This window comes from Lissotriton vulgaris, chromosome 7, assembly GCF_964263255.1.
Source record: "Lissotriton vulgaris chromosome 7, aLisVul1.2, whole genome shotgun sequence".
Taxonomy (NCBI): Eukaryota; Metazoa; Chordata; class Amphibia; order Caudata; family Salamandridae; genus Lissotriton; species Lissotriton vulgaris.
In genome coordinates, this window is record NC_141695.1 from 853,453,465 (window position 1) to 853,474,821 (window position 21,357).

General features: G+C 46.9%; 1 protein-coding gene across 1 annotated transcript in view; it reads left to right on the plus strand.

The window, feature by feature from the left end:
• The window catches only part of ADAM19 (ADAM metallopeptidase domain 19), a 451,105-nt gene that overhangs the window by 385,552 nt on the left and 44,196 nt on the right, over window positions 1-21,357 (plus strand). The window contains exons 20-21 of the mRNA XM_086931224.1: window positions 1,756-1,834; window positions 2,314-3,081. Of these exons, the coding sequence (XP_086787350.1) occupies window positions 1,756-1,834; window positions 2,314-3,081 (847 nt within the window). The remainder of the gene's footprint in view (window positions 1-1,755; window positions 1,835-2,313; window positions 3,082-21,357) is intronic.

Genomic DNA, 21,357 nt, shown 5'->3' on the forward strand with positions numbered 1-21,357 from the left:
CTGCCCGGGGTCGCGCCACTCTGCCTCCGCCCACCCACGCGCGGCATCCTATAATGGATGTTGCGCGGTGGACCAGCCAATCCTGGCGCTGCATGCAGCTCCAGGATTGGCTAGGGGGGCACACTGTGTACGCTTATTATTTTGTGAAGAATTATCATGTTTATTAGCTTTAAGCTTAGCTCAGCTGCGGTGCCACGGTGCGTCCAGGGCTTAGTGGGGCTACGCCCCTACGCCCCAATGGACGCACCGCGCCTGCGTTGAGAGGGTAGGGAGCTTGACTTTAAAGCCCTTAACACTGATAGACACCCTTCCCCACTTCTGACTCCTAGATTTAGGAACTTCAAACTGTAGGCCTGTGCCAGAGTGAAGATTGCGAAATGGGAAATAAATAGGTTGCATGTGCACAAAAGGTTTAGATACCAAAGGGCATATCAACAAGGGCCCTATCTCCCCTTTTTTGGCTTTAAAAGCCAAAAAAGCGGAGCTAAAACTATTGCCCTATTTACAAGTGGGTGCTAAAATGCATTAGCGCATGTTAGCACCCGTTTTCCAGAGGCCTCGCTTTACTTCTCTAATAAGATGCAAAGTGGGAGTTACTGTGCTGTCCTACTTGTAAATTATCGCTGATGTGCACATCGTGATATTTACAAGGAGACCCACGCATTTTAGCAGACATTAGTTTTTGGCGAAAACCACGCTTTTCGCCAAAAAGTAACGTCTGGTAAAATGCTGACTTACCTATACTTTACATTGGGGGTGGATTATGCTGATACGACCATAGAGTCGTATCAGCAAAGTTATTGCAGTTTTCCATGGAACATCGCTGGAAAAACAGCGATGTTCAATGGAAAACACCACTATCGCTGGAATAATTATCGCCATTGCGCTATGCGTTGTTAATACAGCGCTAGCAGGCGATAATTTCCAGCGATAGCCGACGATAATGAATCTCACGCAAAGCGCGGCCAGCGATAATTATCGCTGCCGCTTGATAATAGCCCCCAAGATTTTCTGTGTGAAGCAGAAGGAAGGTAGGCATTCTGGTAAAGGCTCTCAATAAATACAATTTAAAAAAAATCTTCGAAGCTGCAGAGTTTTGGTTGATTAGTGACAAATGACGGTAAGTAAAGACTCCCAAGTTTCTTACTGCATTTCCAGAAGCAGGACTGCAGCCCCTGGAGTTTGGTCATAAACTATTAACTCAAATATTTGGGGAATTTTGAATCCGCCTATGATACACTAGGTTTAAACCCATATTCATCAAATAGAGGCTAGATGCAGGTTCTGGGTAGCTTTCTATCTTCCTTTGATGTCCAACAATGAGTGAGATTGTCTCCATACTTGAAGAAGGAACAGATTACTCCATGCAGCCGATGGCTAAAAGTGGTATAGTTATTGAACTGGAGGGGGTTAAGGTGAATACCCTGGGGGATGCCCCGGGGACAAAATGTAAAGACCGATGTTTAAATGCCAATTTGCTCTGTCCGGGTTTAACCCTTCAACTACCAATTCCCAAATAGATGCATGCAAACCACGAGAGGAGAAATTGGGAGACAAAGGATGATGAAAGATCCATTAATTTGGATGACGCTAGGAATTGTGTGTCAAAAGATTTGAGGAAGGCAATGATACTGTAACTGGAGAACATTTTGTCATGAAGGATATCTTTGGGGCACTTCTGTACCTTTAGTGAGACACTTCAGCTAGAATAGATGAGTGTGAAACTAATATTCAGTGTCCTTGTTTCATTCACAGCCACCACACTAATCCAGAGCCACGTACTGGACATGCTAACCCGACTTACAGACTCTGCCCACCACTCGAGGAGAGCAAGGTGAGATATCTTGATTTGTCTGTTTGACACCAAGTGTAGATAGGAGGGATTTTTATGCACCAGGCGCAGGGAGTCAATAGAGAGCTCAGGTGCAGCCCTGAAATATACCATTTACCTAGAGGTGGATATTTCCCAGGCTAAATAGCTGCCCTGGCCAATATGCATATCCAGTAGTGTGGTCGCAGCCTTCTTAAAATCACAAGTATGCATCTCATGCGTATACACTTCTGGCATTGGACCTCCAATGCACCTAATAGGTTCCAATCGCTGCCTTCTTCTGTGCTAAATATTAGCTCCCTGTTTTGGCTTGCATTTTGTCCTCATGCACAACGTTGACATGGTCTGTTTATGCGCATGGGTCCATGGGTGGGCCTCCATTTCTCATATTGAACTCCCTGTTTGGGCCTCTCACGTCCACAGGTGATTCCTAGTGTGCTTGCTCTATACAGATAAATAAAAAACATTTGCTTCCAATGCAGGAGAGTGATTGTCCTGGAGGGTCTTCAGCACGTTTTACTGTACTCCGGCCTACCACCAAAACTGTTCTACAACCAACTGCAGCAAGGACCAGCTACACACATACCCCTGGAGACCTGCCCCAGATGGTTTCAGAAAAACCGGTCTATGAGACTCCTGGAGCCCCCAGTGTGACAGACAGCGCAAGACAACCCACTCTGAACCTTGAAATTGTACTCAAGACTCATACTTTGAGCTGCTCTCCTGTGACCCCTGGAGCCTTGCATCCAACTGATACAGCCAGAAAGCCAGGTCTGACACCTGGAGCAGTAAATCTAGCTGATACTGTGAGAGATTCAACACCACTTAATGAAGCCTCACATCAGACTGACTCTGAGAGACAGGTGACTCTTGGATGTGGGGATTCCCATCAGACTGACAATGCGCGACATCCGAGTCCCGTCCATCAACCCCTTGCTGTGGCACACACTCCTCATACACCAGTAGCCTTACCCACAATAAATGCAAGTAAACAACAATGCCAAAGTCTTGGTGAACTGCAGCCGGCTGCATCTGTGAAACATTCCCTTGGTGCTCTTCATCAGATACAGCCCATAAAACAGTCCTCAAGAAGTTGTGGAGCTCCACTTCAGTCACGAGCTGTAACCTCTGAGAGGGACTCTTTTATACCACCGTCTGTGAACCCTGGAGCTCAACATCAGAAAGACCGTGTGAGATGTTCTCCTCCAAAGAAGCCTCCCCCACCTGTTCCGCCACACCCACCAGTGAAGGTAATGCCATGTTGTCTATTGTATCTCACCAGCGTTATCAGGAAGTGCCATGCCATTTGTTTCTGCATGCATAGCTTTTAAAGTTGTGACAACACCTAGGGGCTTATTATCAACAACTAGCGATATTTATCGCTAAATGAGCTTAGCGACTTTTTTTTATCGCCACGCATCGCCGGATTTTATCGCAGAGATAACGTGCTATTAGCAACGTTTATCTCCAATGCGATAAAATATCCGGCGATAGTGGCGAAATGCGTGAATATCGCTGGATATACAGTGATATTCACGCATTATCGCTAATAGAGACTTAACCTGAATATCCACCTCCCATTGGATATACAGGCTAAGAAGTGATCTGAGCAGGCGTAAGGTTTTGGGGATATTCGCGCTTAGCGCAAATATTTTCATCGCTACGCCTGCGTTGATAATAGGCGATAGCGATGTTAGGGCGCTAACAGGTTGGGTACACCCACTTTGCATGTCATTAGCGATAAATATTGCTAACATGCAAAGCGGGCCCCAAACCGCTCGCTATCGCCTACAAGCTGTCACTTACTGCTGTTAGCGACAGCTTGCTAATAGGGTGATGAAATTATCGTGGCTTTGCAGCCGATAACGGCCGTTAAAGCGTCGAAAATCTCATTTCGCCCACCTTGATAATATGCCCCCTAGTTCTTATGGCACTGTCATGTTGCTTGCTCCTGCCCACCAGGCCTTAGTTTATATCACATATTCTGGTGTATTATACCTATTTTGTAAGGCCTATTGCATTGCAAATGCTTGTTTACATTCTAGTGCATGTAGTGCTGATTTTACACTTAGTTGAAAAAAGGACTACACATACCAGAGTGCAAAAGAAAAACCTGAACTGGATGAGCACATTTGACTAATGCTCATAGGACCACCACATATTCTTGGCTTCTGCTTTATTTTGTCCAGCCCCATATTTCACTTAATTTGGACAAAATGTTGTAGAAACTTAGCAATATTCTAAGGCTTCTGTTTTAACATTTCACAAACAGCTTACTATTCTGTTGACTCTTCATGGGGAAACGCTAGAGGTTTCGGTCTAGTACAGGTAGCTCCAAGGCCTGTTCTGTGGTGTCTCCTCAGACATGCCAAATCCCCCAGATGTAATGATATCATGTGCTTCATAATTCACACCACCTGTGGTTTAGTTCCCTCCTCTTGTAGGACGGCTTCCTTTGGTAGTGTTATGATGCAATATTCAAATTCAAATTAAAAAATTCTTTATTTCGGCCAGTTTTGCCATAAAAGAGTACACAGTAAAAGGAAAAAGGGAAGAAAGGGGGAAGGGAAGGCAGGTAACATTTCTAATTCATTTATATACACATGACAATATTTTCGTACAGGCAAAAATACCCACTTAACTATACCACATTAAAATTAATTAAAAATAGGATCAAATTCAGCACACTTGTTTCTAAGCTTTAAGGCTAGCAATCGATTTTTACTAGTTACGCCTCTTACACCACATAGCAAGCAGAAATTTGGAGAGTGCAAAAACAATAGGGCTCAATGTACTGGTTTTAAAAGTTCTGAAAGCATCCAAGCAATGTTTAAAACCCAGGTTTCTGCACAAGGGTATCAGCCAATATTTCCTTGATTTTGTGTATGCTGGATAAAAGAAGAGAACATAGAGTGCACCTTTAAGTCCCAGGTGCAGCCCGGGCAAGATTTGTTAGAGGAGGCCGTCCACTTGGATGTAACGGCCTTAGGGGGTAAAGTGCCATGTCTCCATTGAATAAAAAGTTTCCGAGCTAAAATCGGGAAAACAACATCCATGAAGTCCTCGAAATTATAACAATTTTTTAATTCAAAGAAGGAATTAGTGAGGGTGCCTGCATTAGGGGCCGTAGATAAAAGTTCCAGCTTTTGTCCTTTGTAAATTTTAGTGAACATTTTCCGTGAGATCCTGCCACAGGCCCTATCTGGCTCTTCCCACTTGGGCTGTAGTCCTAACTTTAAAAGTTCACGCTTGATGAACGCAAGCCAGGGAATTTTGTCCACACAGTTAAAGCTCAGGATCTGTTTGAGTTCATCCCTGTAATTTATGAGATCTGGAATGGTCCATAGTCTGTGCCAGAACCTTAGAGGTTTTACTGTTAACTCGTCTGCAATGGGCGTCAGTCCCAAATCTAACCTCAATGGTGTTAATGGGGTACTCTGGGGAAGCGATAATAATAGCAATACAAATTTGGACTCAACTTTTATGATTTCCGCAGCTGCCCTTGCTTGCATCTTATAGATCTCCAGGGCAGGACTCACTGGTAACACCCAGGTACTGGAAACTCGTAACCCTTTCCAGGCATACATCGCCCAATGATGGATTTGTGCGAGTGGACACTGGCGGGTTAAAAATCATGAATTTTGTCTTGTCGGCGTTGATCCCAAGACCTCTACTGCGGCAAAAGTCCTCAAAACCATTCAGCATCCTCTGAATTCCCATGGGAGATTTGGAGAGTAGGAGGGTATCATCCGCGAACATAATCGCCGGGACCCTCCTACCAGCCAGCCTTGGTGCGTCATTGTTGGGACGCTGTCCAGATGTGAGATTACCCCGTTGACATAAAGGCAGAACAGGGTCGGTGCTAAGACACAGCCCTGTCTCACCCCTTGCCAACGGGGAACCTTGGTGACAGCGTCCCGTTCTTGCCACAGCGGACCTGGGCAAAATTCCCCTCATGTAATCTCATGAGCAATGCTAGAATCTGGTGTGGGAGGCCCAGGTCATGAAGGACAGCCCACAATTTCCCCCTAGGAACTAAGTCGAATGCGGACCGAAGGTCCACGAAGACCATGTAGAGGCAGCCAACCTCTACCTTTACCGTCTTCCAGTACAATAGGATCAGTCGGAAAATTTGGTCCATAGTGGACGTATTACTTCTGAATCCAGCCTGGAAGGGGCTCAATACATCGTGTTCCTCCATCCACATCAACAAATAGTCCAGGACCAGTCTCGCAAATATTTTTTGTTGCACGTCTATCAAGCTGATTGGCCTGTAGTTGATTTGGAGCAGAGGTGACCCCTTCTTAAATATCGGGACTATCTTTGCCCCCAGCCAAGTACTGGGAACTTCCATACCTCTCGAGATGGCGTTAAATACCACAAGGAGATAGGGGCCCCAGATTTCAGGTTGATGTCGAAAGAGATCCCTCGGTAATTTATCAAGCCCCAGGGCCTTTCCCGCTGGTAGTTTACCTATTGCACTTATCACCTCCCTCAAGGTGAACTCCAGGGGCTTCTGCTGATCTTCTGAGACTTGTAGGTCCGGCAGACTAGACAACACTACTTCCCCCCCATATAGACCTTTAAAATGGGCCTCCCAAGCTGATGCTGCAATATTCGGTTCTATAGCAGATTTTGGTTAACCTGAGCCATGATTAACAAGTGACCAAAATCAGCGCGCATCTTTTGTGTCCAAGGCTAACTTTAAGTCCACCCACCTTTCCATATCCCATTCTTTTTTTGCATCCCCCATTACCTCTTTGTACTTCAATCTACAATCTCGGATCACCATTTTGCTGTGTCCTGCCTTGATTGCTGTAACAAGATTGCACTTTGCCTTCCTGCATACTGAGTTATTCCAGGAAGAAGCAGGTTGTCTGGGCCTCCTTGTGGGTGCCTGAGGGTAGAAAACCTCAGCCAGGTTATTGGCCAATTCTAAATGGATTAGGCTAAGTTCTTCATTGATGTCCCTGTGAGAATCTTGGAAGATTAGAGTTTCGACCTCGAGGAGTCGTGGAAGAACTATATTATAAACTTTAGCTAAGTTCACTTCCGAACCTACTATTCTACCCCACTTTACCCTGCGCCTGTTACTGGATAGGGTCAAACCAGTACCCTCATCATCTTCTCCTGCATTAACTGGGTCTACTTCTTTTTGCCCTGGATGTACCAACTCCAGGCGTAACGCGTTGTGGTCACTGTCAGCTCTCTTGACTACCCTAAAATCAATGACCTTCGACTACATCCGGGTTTCCACCAAGATGTAGTCGATTCGGGACTCTTGCCCCTTTTTGTTGTAGGTACACACTGACGGCCTATCGGATGGTGAGCGTCCATTACATGCCCTAAGGGAGTTGTTTAATACCAGGGCTGTAATCTGAGTAGCCAAAGGGGACCACACCTTGAGGCGTGGGGACTGACATTGGGGAATCGCCCAGTAATCATCCTCTCCCAGAAGGGCACCTTCACTACTTCCAAAAAATGGCTCAAATTGGCAGTTCACATCCCCTGCCACCAAAAGCCTAAAATCCCCTGGCAAGGTGCTCAAGAATTGGGATAGATCATTAATTGTGGAAGACTCAAGGCCCAGCCGTACTGGCCTCGAGTAAACATTCACAACCGCCAGTCCATACCCGTTGGGCCATTTTAGCACTAGACACTGCACATCATCTGAATCAGTGGGCATGTTTTCCACCACACAACCCAGGTGAAGAGCAACCCATATAGCCAGCCCCCCTGATGGTCTTCCTTTCCCTCCCCACCTTGCAGGTACATGAAAGGTGGCAAATCCCATTCTAGAGTGTTCCTCCCTGGCCCAAGTTTCCTGGAACAGACATAAATCCATCTGGTCTACCAGGGCGCCCCACTCTGTACAATGTAGCTTATTTGTAATACCCACCACGTTCCAGGATAACAATTTAATTGATGTCAGTGTCGTGGCCACTTTGGTAACTGCAGCGCTTCGTAGTGTCTCGCCTACAGTTTGTGCCCCACAGTCAGGTGGAGCTTGGAGCTGTGCACCACACTTTCTCGTATCACAGGCCCTTCTACCATGTTCGGTGCCCGGGTCTGGATAATTGGGAACACTCTACCTGGACCACCCTCTTCCCCTCTGCACTTTCCATGGACTTTTTAAGATCCATAGTCTTAGAATTACCCACCCTCAGCTCCCTGTCCGCATGAAGTTAGTCCACCATTTCAAGGGAACTAAACCTATTGTGGGTTGCTGGATAATTATGGTTAATTGGGTCTCTGTGGCCGCCCCTGATCGCCCTTTGGCCCTGCCTTTGCATCACCAGTGACCAATCCGGTGTGCAATCTTGCATTGCGTGTCGGGGTAAGCGCCAGTGTAGGCGAAGCATCCTTTGACTCCCTGCTGCTGCGCTTGCTATTTCATTTACCTGCCTATTATTAATTCCATTCGTGGAGCTTGAAATTGATTTTTAAATTGTACCACATGCTCGGCGCTTGTAGCGCGGTTCTGTGTGTTTTATTTACAGCACGTTTTTAAATTGCACAATTCATTTCTGGCTTGGCTGCAATTAGGGGGCTTCTTAGGACATACCTGCATCTAAAATTGGTTGCAATCTGCACCGCTGTTTGGCGGCCCGTTAGTTGGACTGGGGGTTAGGCGCCATCTTGGGAGGGGAAGTGCCGGCAAGAGACGCCATCTTTGTTCGCGCTCTAGCTCTAGCTGCTGCTGCAGACATAGCACGATCGGGTGCTATTTAAGTCGACTGAAACAGGCGCTCGCTCTGTTCAGGTAAGCGCCAGTGTAGGCGAAGCATCCTTTGACTCCCTGCTGCTGCGCTTGCTATTTCATTTACCTGCCTATTATTAATTCCATTCGTGGAGCTTGAAATTGATTTTTAAATTGTACCACATGCTCTGCGCTTGTAGCGCGGTTCTGTGTGTTTTATTTACAGCGCGTTTTTAAATTGCACAATTCATTTCTGGCTTGGCTGCAATTAGGGGGCTTCTTAGGACATACCTGCATCTAAAATTGGTTGCAATCTGCACCGCTGTTTGGCGGCCCGTTAGTTGGACTGGGGGTTAGGCGCCATCTTGGGAGGGGAAGTGCCGGCAAGAGACGCCATCTTTGTTCGCGCTCTAGCTCTAGCTGCTGCTGCAGACATAGCACGATTGGGTGCTATTTAAGTCGACTGAAACAGGCGCTCGCTCTGTTCAGGTAAGCGCCAGTGTAGGCGAAGCATCCTTTGACTCCCTGCTGCTGCGCTTGCTATTTCATTTACCTGCCTATTATTAATTCCATTCGTGGAGCTTGAAATTGATTTTTAAATTGTACCACATGCTCGGCGCTTGTAGCGCGGTTCTGTGTGTTTTATTTACAGCGCGTTTTTAAATTGCACAATTCATTTCTGGCTTGGCTGCAATTAGGGGGCTTCTTAGGACATACCTGCATCTAAAATTGGTTGTAATCTGCACCGCTGTTTGGCGGCCCGTTAGTTGGACTGGGGGTTAGGCGCCATCTTGGGAGGGGAAGTGCCGGCAAGAGACGCCATCTTTGTTCACGCTTTAGCTCTAGCTGCTGCTGCAGACATAGCACGATTGGGTGCTATTTAAACGCCCCTATGATGACCCGCAGCGGTGACGCGCAGCGGGCGCGCCATAGGCGCGCCAGAGGCGAGCCCATCTTTGCCCATCAGTGACCATCCGGGGCCCGGGGCCAGAATCCCTGGTCAAAATTTGCCCTACTCCAGAGGTGAACTATTGGAGCTTAATATGGGTAAGTTCCATCTTGATCAAGATTGTATACATCTGCTGGCTCGGGAGGGCCGGCTGATTTCACCCAAGAGCACAAGAGCGCGGCAGCGCGACTCTAATACTCATACTCTAAACTATGGCCTGCTGAGTACGCGTTCTTTGCAGGGCCATAAGTTGGAGGTCTTTTCACTTCTGGAAGACCGGGAGCTAGATGCCCTTGCGCTCACCGAAACATGGCTGGAGGACTGCTCGGCGCCGGATCTAGTGGCGGCCCTACCAGATAATTATCTGGCACTCCATTTCAATAGGGAGGGAGCTAAGAAAGGAGGTGGAGTAGCTCTTCTATATCAGGCTCGTCTCCGCGCCGAAAGGTTTCTTTCCGAAACCCTAGGGGGAGCAGAGGTTATGGGGGTTAAGCTCAGGCGGGGGGCGGTATGTGTGGTGTTTTTGGTGGTATACCGACCGCCTTGGGCGTCGCCAGATTTTCCGGCTCTTTTTACTAGATTGGTTCAGGATCTGCGCTCGAGATATGACAAAATGGTTGTCGTTGGGGACTTCAACTACCATTGGGAAAAATACCCCAAAGAGGGACAAGCACTACAGATTGAGGAGGCTATCTCCTCCTTGAATTTCACCCAACAGGTGAAGGGACCGACACACGAGAAGGGACATGTGCTTGATTTAGTCTGGACCACCATGCCAGCCCAGGGTGCTACAGAGATCCTGCCTTGTGCCTGGTCTGACCACTTTTTAATAAAGGGCAGAATTCTATTGAATGGCCATTTGTCCAAGCCTGGGGAAGGTTGGAAAATGGCCCGGAAGTGGAGAAACTTTGATGGGGAAAAAATGGTTCACCTCCTGGAACAGTCCCCTTCAGTAAAGCAGCAGGATGCTAACATTGATGTCCTCTGTGGTCACCTTCAGCATAAACTGGGGAGCGTCATTGATTTGGTGGCACCCCTTCGTAGGGTGAAGAAGGTGGAGAGAGGAGCTGGGGCCCCTTGGTACAATGATTCCCTACGGGATATGAAACGTGGGGTGAGGAAGAAAGAACGGGCATGGCGCAAAGAGTATGACGCCATTGCCAAGAAAGAATACATTTCATCTTTAGCGAATTACAAATTATCCATCCAAACTAGGAAGGCTGCTTTCTTCGAGGAAAGAATAGTTGCAGCTAGAAATCCACAGAAGGAAATCTTTCGGGTCCTGGCGGAGCTCAGGATAAATAAAGAGCAAAGTACTGAGTTCACCCAGGAGGATTGCCAGAGGTTCCAGGATTTCTTCGTGAATAAGATCTCCGATATTCTGGGAGAAATTGCTGCAACTACACCCCTCGAATGTCCTAGTCCACCGGACCTCACTGCCCCGCCAGATATTTTACCACTAGTTGAGTTCTCCCCAATTTCAAAACAGGAACTATTTACGATCACGGACCGAGTCAAATCGGGTTCCTTGGTGGATCCATGCCCTCCTGATGTGTTCAAGTTGGCATTGCCAGGAATTGAGGAAGAGGTTTTGCATTTGCTGAACACCTCCCTTCACACAGGACAGGTCCCTCTAGCTTTTAAAGAGACTCGCCTGATTCCTCTACTAAAGAAACCCGGATCGGACACGAAGTGTTTGAAAAACTTTCGACCCATCTCCCAGTTGCCTTTCCTGGCTAAGGTGATCGAGCAGCATGTGTTAGCATTACTCTCAGGTCATCTAGAGAGCAACAACCTGCTAGAGTCCAATCAGGCAGGGTTCTGTGCTAACCATAGCACGGAATTAGTCATGCTATCAATCCTGGATGAACTGAGAACTCGGGCTGATGTAAAAACACCGAGCGCCCTGATACTACTGGATCTCTCCGCGGCTTTTGATACCGTGTGTCATGAACAGCTTTTGTCGCGGTTGAGATCTTTTGGTATCAGGGGTACAGCACATGCATGGCTTACATCATTCCTGCAGGGTAGGACACAAAGAGTACAGTTGGGAGACTTACTTTCCACCTCTGCTCCCATCACCTGCGGGGTTCCACAGGGATCTGCCTTGTCACCCCTACTCTTTAATATCTACCTGCAGCCATTAATCGCACTCCTGAATAGGATGGATTGCCTAGTGTACAACTACGCCGATGATACCCAGATAATCATCCGGCTGGATGATGGCCCGGGAGCGTCCACCAGGTTGCAGGACATACTTAAAGCCACGGTTAACTGGATGTCCGAGAACTCCTTAAAAATCAACCCGGACAAGACGGAAGTGTTGCCCATTTCCATCTCGGGCAACCCCTGGAGCGAGAAATTTTGGCCTGTGGAGCTGGGTGTGCCACCGAAACCGGCAACTGCAGTCAAAAGTTTAGGCCTATATGTGGATGATAAACTATCCATGAAAAAGCAAGTCACTACGGTAGTGGGTACTTGTATAGGCCTGATACGACAATTAAGGAAGATCTCTGCATTACTTTCATTCTCTACCTTGAGACACGTGGTCTCAGCCACAATCCTGGCTAGGCTGAACTACGGGAACTCCCTGTATATAGGTTTACCCCAGCGGTTGCTGGATAAAGTACAGGGGGTTATGAATGATGCAGCCAGGTTGATCTATAAGAAACCCAGGACTGCCCACTCTTCCCCCCTGATGCAGGAGCTACATTGGCTCCCGATTCGGCAGAGGGTTGTATTTAAAGGATTGTGCATCGTACACAAGGCGCTGTATGGTAAAGCACCAAGATATTTGAAATCCCGCCTATTCCCATATATACCGGGCAGGACTTTGCGCTCGTCGGACGCTACCCTTTTGTCCCAATCCCGTTTTAAACTGGCCAAGGTGGGGGGACGTGCTTTCTCCAACACACTCCCAGCTTTGTGGAACAAACTGGCCCCAGAACTTAGGAAGGAAAGCAATTTGCTATCCTTCAGGAAAAAATTAAAAACTGTACTTTTCAAGTAAGCATGGAGCAGACCCTAGGCGCACTACTGGGATCAAGTGAATGCCACACCTCACTATGTAATCTGGACAAAACAGCGCTTAGAGACCCCGGTGGTTATAACGCGCTATATAAGTTAAATAAATAAATAAATAAATAAATAAATAAAATAAATAAATAAAGGACAGCGGATAGGGTTTAATCCTTGAGTCTGCATTATCATGAGCCCAATTGCAAATGTATTCTACTGAGCGCGGGTCCCTAAAGTTAACCAAAACACAGTCGCCTGAGATGGTTTTTCTACTACATCCCACCCAAGCTATCCTGCGTACCATCAATACTTCACTTTTGACATTGTGAGGTAGGGGCCTATTGTGATTGAGCCATTGGGTCACTTTAATTTTTAGAGACGTGTGTGCTTCCTGGCCATGATTGCTAATTTCAGGATTACCTGTCAATACCACTACATACGGACTGGTTTCAGGCGGTAAATCAATTCTTTCTACAACCTTTGATGTTGAATTAGGTAAAGACTGACTCCTCTCTGGTGCTTTCGCAGCGGGGTCTGAGGTGAGCGCGCTTGGTTTGGCTGCCGGTCCAATCACAGCACCGACTCCTGCAACCTCGGCTATCGAGTTGGCAGCAGTGCTAGGAAGCCTGGCAGTGGAAGAAAGAACAGGATTGGGGGCCCCCATGGACATAGAACTGGTTTGAACTGTATCTAGCGGCTGCCTTTTTTTTTTAACCTTTTGCCCCATTCCCCACCATCGCCTGTTGTAACTGGGAGAGCTGAGATTCCATGCAAGCGAGTCTCTCATCTAGTGGTTCAAGCGCTATCTTTAGTAGGGACCCCAGTCTCTCTAGGATGAGATCGTCCTCCCCCTAGGCCTCCCCCGTACACTGGGCCTGCTCCAGAGTCAAGGGTCCTTGTGTGTCTGGAGGTGACAAAGATGTATCAGTGACCGGGCCAATTGAGTCATTCAGAGTAGGACCTCCCTTGATTTGTGAGGATGCAGCACTGCTAGTCCGGCCCTTCGCTGTTCTAGTCTTCCTGTGACAAGTCACTTTGGTGGCAGCCCGCTTCCTCCTATGTTTTGCCCCTCTTTTAGTACCCCTAGGTGGGTAATCCGATAATTTCTCAGGCGAGGTAGGTGGGGATTCAGCCTCTTGGAACACTGTTGCCTCTGGAGTTGGGGAGCAAGTAGTTAAAGAGATGTGGCCATCGTCCTGAGGAGCGTGTACCAGGACTGGAACGCAGGTGGGATTGGCATGGTTATCGTGCACGGGAGTCCGAGCATTTGCCAGGTGGCCCATAGATGAGGGTTTGGCCATAGCAAGGTCCTGGGACACTCTACGCTCCATGAGGATAATACCCTGGTTGATCACTGAATTTGCTCTGATGATGAAATTATCAAGAGTACCAGTAATCAACCCTCTGTTGGCCATTGTGTTACTCCTTGTTCCCCGGGCAGCCATGTTAGTGATAAGCAGGACCCCTACAGCAGTACTTACTATGGCTGATGTTGTACAGTAATGATGCCGCAGACGATTGAGGAATGGCCCGGTCCGGGCTCAAACGGGCTACAACGGGCCCACCCTTGGCCCGGGCTTCGCCCGGCGCCGCCCTTGTGCGTTCCGCGGGGGGGGGGGGAAGTGGCCAGCTGATGATATCCGGGTAGGTGTGGGCGGGGCTGTGTGCGCTGCTGTCTGTCGGGACACCGAGTCCCACGCGCTGTGGTCAGCCCACTGCTCTGCCTCTGCCGCCTCTTCCAGGGGCCGTTTACCCGCCTGCTGAGCCCCAAATCTGTGAGGGCGCTGCGTCTCCCGCGGACGAGAGACACGAGGTGCTTTTGAAGTTGCCCGGTAGGTGTGGGCGGGGCTGTGCGCGCTGCTATCTGTCGGGACACCGAGTCCCACGCGCTGTGGTCAGCCCACTGCTCTGCCTCTGCCGCCGCTTCCAGGGGCCAGTTTGCCCGCCTGCTGAGCCCCAAATCTGTGAGGGCGCTGCGTCTCCTGCGGAGCGGGAGACGCAAGGTGCTTTTGAAGTTGCCCGGTAGGTGTGGGCGGGGCTGTGTGCACTGCTGTCTGTCGGGACACCGAGTACCACGCGCTGTGGTCAGCCCACTGCTTTGCCTCTGCCGCCGCTTCCAGAGGGCGCTGCGTCAGATTCATTCTGAGCATTTTCCAGTGCTTTTTGATGCGGTGGATGAAGGCAGCTTTTGACAGTTTCCTCTCATACCAGTCTTTTCAGGGCATAGCAGCTAGCTATGTGGCTGTCCAAACAGTGGCTTCAATAAGATAATAGCGCTGACACCCAGGGCTGGATCATGAACTTTGTAATTGGTGGGGCATAAATATATTCCCTGAATTGGACTGAATAAATAAAAGCAAGAAAGTCTGGCCTCCTGTATTAAAAGGTTAAGAGGGGTTCTCTTACAAAATCATTTTTAAAACCACAATCAAATTGTGTTAATACGCCAAAGGCCAGGTGCTGACATGGGAAAGTGGGAACCTAACAACATCAAATTGCTAGACAATATGACTTCCTTCTGATTCTGCTGATATTGACCCGGAAGTACCCGTCTGAACTTTGTACGTGCCTGCCTAGCCCCTCTCTGCCAGTGTGCTTGCCCCAGCTGATGCAGGCCCAGTCTCCACAATCGCCATTGGGGTCTGTAGCAAAGGAATTTAAACTTTCCTTTATCTTTTGATAGTTTCTGAAGTCCCTGTACTGTTTGGTATTTTCAGGACATTCCTCACAAAAATAATTCCTCATCCCCAAACAGAGATCATGGTTTTTAAGTGAGATAGAAGGGACATGTAACACATTTTACAGACTTTTGCGAGTTCTTCAGAAAAGGTGCAATGCTGGCACTACCACTGATTCTCAATCCAATGTTCTCCTCTAGGAAAGACATATATGTAAGGGAGAAAGGGACGTAGCTAACATTAGTGAAGAAAGTGATGACATGAAAATTGGCATAGCTATCATTAGCGAAGCATGTGCTTTGAGATTGGGTTCCAGGGGGTTGAGTGACTAGCTGTACCCTAATTATGGTAGTCCTTTCTACCCAACCAGAGAGGAGTGGACCCATTTTTCTGGCTTGTATTAACACCCATGGTACCTTTGATATGAACCAATGAATGGATGAGAATGCATCTATCTGAAAGACACATCATGTTACTCAACTACACATTTATATGAAGGTCAAACCATGGACTAAGATGTGGCAGTAGCAGAATCGGTGGAGATTTGGGGGCATATTATCAAGAGGGGGCGATAGGAAATTGTCGCCGCTTTAGCGGCCGATTACGGCCGCTAAGCGGAGATAATTCTATCGCCCGATTAGCAAGCTGTCACTAACAGCAGTTAGAGATAGCTTGTAGGCGATAGAGAGCGGTTTGGGGCTCGCTTTGCATGTCAGCGATATTTATCGCTAATGACATGCAAAGTGGGCGTACCCAACCTGTTAGCGACTGAAAGCAGTCGCTAACATCGCTATCGCCTATTACCAACGCAGGCGTAGCGATGGAAATATTCGCGCTAAGCATGAATTTCTCCAAAAACTAACGCCTGCTCAGACCAGTCCTGAGCCATTAAATCCAATGGGAGGTGGATATAATGGCTAAGACCCTGTTAGCGATAATGCGTGAATATCGCTGTATTCTCAACGATATTCACGGATTTTGCCGCTATCGCCGGAAATGTTATCGCTTTTGAGATAAACGTTGCTAATAGCACGTTATCTCAGCGATAAAATCCGGTGATGCGCGGCGATAAATACATTTGCCGCTAACCCTACTTAGCGATAAATATCGCAATTTGTTGATAATATGCCCCTAGAGACTTATTACAGTCTTGATTTATGATTAATGTAGACCAGGTGCAATGTTTTCAGGTAGAACAGCTGCTACCACCAACTTTTACAAATCCCTTCCTGTTGGAGATTGTAGACTGATGTAGTACATATGCATGTATCTGAACAAGCTTTCCAACCACTCCACAGTAAGAGTACTGTAAAGGCAATGTAACATACCCCCCTCTCATACAGAAACAACACTAATGATCAAAACTAATCCTCAACCATGATAACATATGACCAACTTAACAGCGATAAAGAATCACACAGACGGTGTGGGCTGGGCGGAAGATTTTGCGAGGTCTGGGGCAAAAACATAATGCAGGGCCCTCTGGATGCTACTCCCATTTTTTGTCAGGGGCTATGTGCACCTGTTTCTAAGTATTAAATACTAATGTTTTCCAGAGTAAGATAAACCATGATCTTTGGCACCATCCATTGTTCTGGCAATATAAGCTGCCTCATTGAAAAAGGCAAGTTTGCTTGCAATAAAAAATGCATCAATAAATGTTGCTTGAGTAGAGGTGGGCCTGGAAAAGAAAGGCCGGGGTCATTATGGCTCCTCGGCTTCCCCTTGGGTTGACCCTGCAAAGGTATACACTCCTGCTAATCTGTATGTATATTTTTTAGGCCTTTCCGCTTAACACACACCACGCTCTTCGAGTTACATCATAATGATCTTACCAATACATAGACTCAACACCATTAGTTTAACTTTCAGGCATTGTTCCAATGACACATCTTGATGAAAGCAGTATCATGCTACATACACACCTCAAATGCCGCAATTTTTCCACCTATTAAACCTTCCAACAACTGCTGCACTTGTTAGGATCTTAAGTACAGCTGTGTTGTCATAAATCTCAAACAACCCTTCTTCCCTTTTTTCACGGGCTTCAATCTTATTAATTCCCCCTTGTCAAAGGTTCACTTTCTCATACCATGTTTGGAAGGAGAATGTTCTCGATACAGTTTCTACACCTCATCTAATTTCATAGAAATGTTATATCTTGCCAAATCTGTGTTTCTATTGTACTCCATAGTGGGCACAACTGATAAAAAGTAATCTGCCGCTCAGCAACACAAACTCGTAGTGCAATGAGGTGTAGTTTAGTAACGCCAGTCATTCCCCAGTCCGGATAATTACTGGTCATTACCCATTCACATATTCTTGTAATACTCAACTGACCTTTTAAACAAACCCAACAGGATGATATCATCTTCATAAACAATACTTGATACTGTACTTTTTTTAAATGAACCACCTTCTTTCACGCAATCAGTGTCTCATTATCTGTCACTTCCCTTTCTCGGAACCTTTTCCTACAAAGTACTTGCATCATAAATTCTTCACATCCGTCGTCGAATTAACATTGATCACAAATATGACCTCAGGCCATTTACAATAATAGCAAACATGACCAATCAGTCAAAACTATTTCAGGGTCCCTATCCTGGAAATGACACTTATGTTGGGTAACCCGATGCCCACTTATGTCTTAGACATAAACAGGGTCAGGGAATTACAAATAATTGTAAGGAATGGCTTCATACACCACCCTGGGTGTCATGCTTCCTCATCATCCGCCCTCACTCACCTAGAGAATCCTCTAGTGGTGAGTAGGCTCCTGTTGCATCCACCATCTCTGGAGCATGCTAACGACCACGCCACACACGGAGCACTGAAATACACATCTTTATTCTTCAGTATGCAACTGTTAACTGAGTGCACTGGGTCATAGCATTTATGGACCACACCCAAATGCCTGCCAACTGATTACAGAACTTTGTAAGAAGTCCACCTAGCACCACTAGGGTCCTACTGCACATGATCACACAACACTATATCTCCCCCTTTGTTAAATACAAAATATGAACAACAAATATACAACAGAGTTCCTCAATGAGTCGTCGAGGTGCTTGCACCAGTCTTCCAGATCGAGTCGTACAAGGTGAAGGAGTTGCACTGTCAACTAGCACGATAGATGTAGACTTGGGCACTCAGGTGGACTTGTCTCACTCTTGAGGTCTGGAACCAACGAACAGCGAGTTAGATGCTTGAAATATGATGAGTCTCTCATAATGAACTTTCTAGGACGTAGAACGGTCACCATATGTCCTTAGCTCTTCATTACTCTCAATGTTTCAGTATCAACTGAGCATCAGTCGTGTGTTTCTGATATGTTTAATTAGGACTTGGTCTCTGTCCTCAAAGACCGTGTCCTGAACAGATCGGCACTTTTCTGCATAGATCTTCAACTTAGTTTTGCAGAAGTGTCCATGACATGAATCTCATCAGTGTCTATTACTAGGCTCGAGGCCCATTGTGATAGCTTTGTCCTAGTGGCTTTCCCAAACAGCAAAGTGACAGGGCTTTCACCTGTTTGTAGAATGGGTAGTTAACCAATAGGCACTAAGGGCTGGACATAATGCTGACTTAAGATCAATTCCTTTGAGCGTTACGTGTTCTAGAATACTCTTTTTCACCTGGAAAATTGGTGCTGCCAATATATTTCCTACAAAAGACACACAATTGATGGACGGAATGAAGAACAAATCAAAACATTCACCCCCAGTCAAGAGATCTGGGTTAAATCCATCATTCTTTTGCTCACCATGCCACCCCAGTTTAGACCTGGCCATATGCAAATCAGTCTTGACCCTGTGCCTCATGGGAACAGTCCAGCCCGAACTGCCAAGCCAGGTCCTCCCTGGACCGATACAAGCATCCTAGGACCGGTTTTCGGGTGTCACCCCTCTTCAGCCAGTATAGCTTGATTCCAGTGGCACAGTGAGTCCAGGACCCACGTCTGGGTATACCTGGCGCACGAGAAAGCAAAAGACACTCAACTGATGGACGGAATGCAGAACAAATCAAAACATTCACCCACAGTCAAGAGATCTGGGTTGAATCCATCATTATTTTGCTCACCATGCCACCCCAGTTTAGACCTGGCCATATCAAATCAGTATTGACCCTGTGCCTCATGGGAACAGACCAGCCCAAACTACAATGCCAAGTCCTTCCTGGACCGGAAACAAGCATCCTAGGACCAGTTTCGGGGTTTCACCCCTCTTCAGCCAGTGGCAAGATGAGCCCAGGACCCATGTCCTTGACCCTGTTCCCATGGGGCACAGGGTCAAGACTGACTTGCATATGGCTGGGTCCAAACTGGGGTGGCGTAGTGGGCAAAAAACGATGGATTTAACTCAGATCTTTTGACTGGGGGAGAATGTTTGCATTGCCAGCATTACGTCCATCATTTGTTTGCTGCAACAATATATTTTCTACAGCAGGAACATTCTATGCAGTATACCACATAGTCGGTTTTACAAGAGGTATATTTCCTGATTTCATATCGCTTGTTACCTAGTAGGACATCTGCACGGTTTGCGACTGTTCCATGGAAGAAAAAAAACATGGGTTCTTTGCTAACCAAGGTAGCTGAGCTTAGGTCTGGAAGAGGCTCCGAACCACTACATCTTTAATGTTTGTACTTCTCCTCTACATGATACTCAGTGTTTCCCCTATGTGTGCCTTAATTGCTTCTTTGCTCTTCAGGATTTCCCAATTTCTTTGAAAGATTTTAGCTACTCTGCCAGATTCGGTATTAAAGGTTGTAATGACCCTTACTCTATTTTGATTCCCATTTTCTTCCAAGGGATTCTCCCTAGACTTCCCAGGTCCATATAGTAGCCCATCTCTACCTGTCACTTGAACTCTTTCAATTGCCTTTGTCAAGAGCTTATTTGGATATCTCCCAGCTCTGATCCTCATACCGCCCCCTCAGGAGGGCCATCACACACCAACAGCCAACACCAAGAAGGAAGAGGAAGCTCAGCTTTGAGGAGCAAATATTGGAGGAACTACAGTTCTATCTGAACCATATAAAGGGTAGAGATGAAGCAACCAGTCCTTCACCACAATTGCATTTTCTCACTCTCCAGCCTCCACCATGACCCCATGACACCTCAGCAATTTGTTGCTTCAAAACAAAAATACTCAGATCAAGGTAGTCCCTATGGTCCACATGGGGGCACATTTCAATGGACTCACTAGTAATGCACACAGCCAGGTAAAGAGCCTGCGACCATGCAAAAGGTACCGCCCCATTGTCTAGTCAAGGAGAGCAAGAAGACTGAAGTTGCATGAAAGCAAATGGCTGTGGTTGCAGCCACCCAATTGGGCATCACCAGCTTGGTCAGACTGTTCTCCTGACACAATAGGTAACACTGAGAGGAGACTGAGGAATTAGTTAAGCACCTCTCTGAGGCATATTGCAAAGAGGGGACAAGAAGTTACGGCTAAGGGGAAGTTATCTCCAGTGGGAACATACAATGTACACTGGACTTTGACTGCTAACACTGCCTCCAGGGAAGTAAACATCATACTGGCATCATATTGGGATGCCATACATGGTGTAAGTCAGAACACTGGCCAATTAGGTATAGCCAATTCAGCATACACTTGGTGTAGAGTGCCTGGGGTCAAGCTGGAGGTGCAACAGTATCTCATTACCGTCCCTTTCTAAGGAGAGCATCTACTTGGCCCTAAAGTGGACTGTATACTTCAGAAAATCAAAAAGGATACAGAGACAGCTAAAGGTCATGGGTGCTCGGCAGACTCAAAAGTCTGCTTTTCGTAAACAGCTAGCAATAAGGGGTTGCAAGTCAGCAGCACTATCCAAAGACTGGGACATCAGCACCACCAGTCCTTTCAAGAAGATCAGACATTTAAAACCTACAGCAGAGGTGGCCATTGTAGAAGTGACAGAGGCAAGGCAAAATGTGGCTCCAGGAAGGGCATCTCTACCACAGAACAGTGTTTCCCCCAACATTTCCATGGATCACACTACACCAATTGGGGGTGAGATTATTGCGTCTAAAGAAATAACCTCAGACAGTTGGGTCATCTTGGTGGTACAGTAGCGGTACTGCCTGGAGTTGAACACCACACCACCGAACATACCAGCTTGTTGTCATGCAACGAGTCAAGACCACTTAAGACTATTGCAGGAGAAAGTATAGGC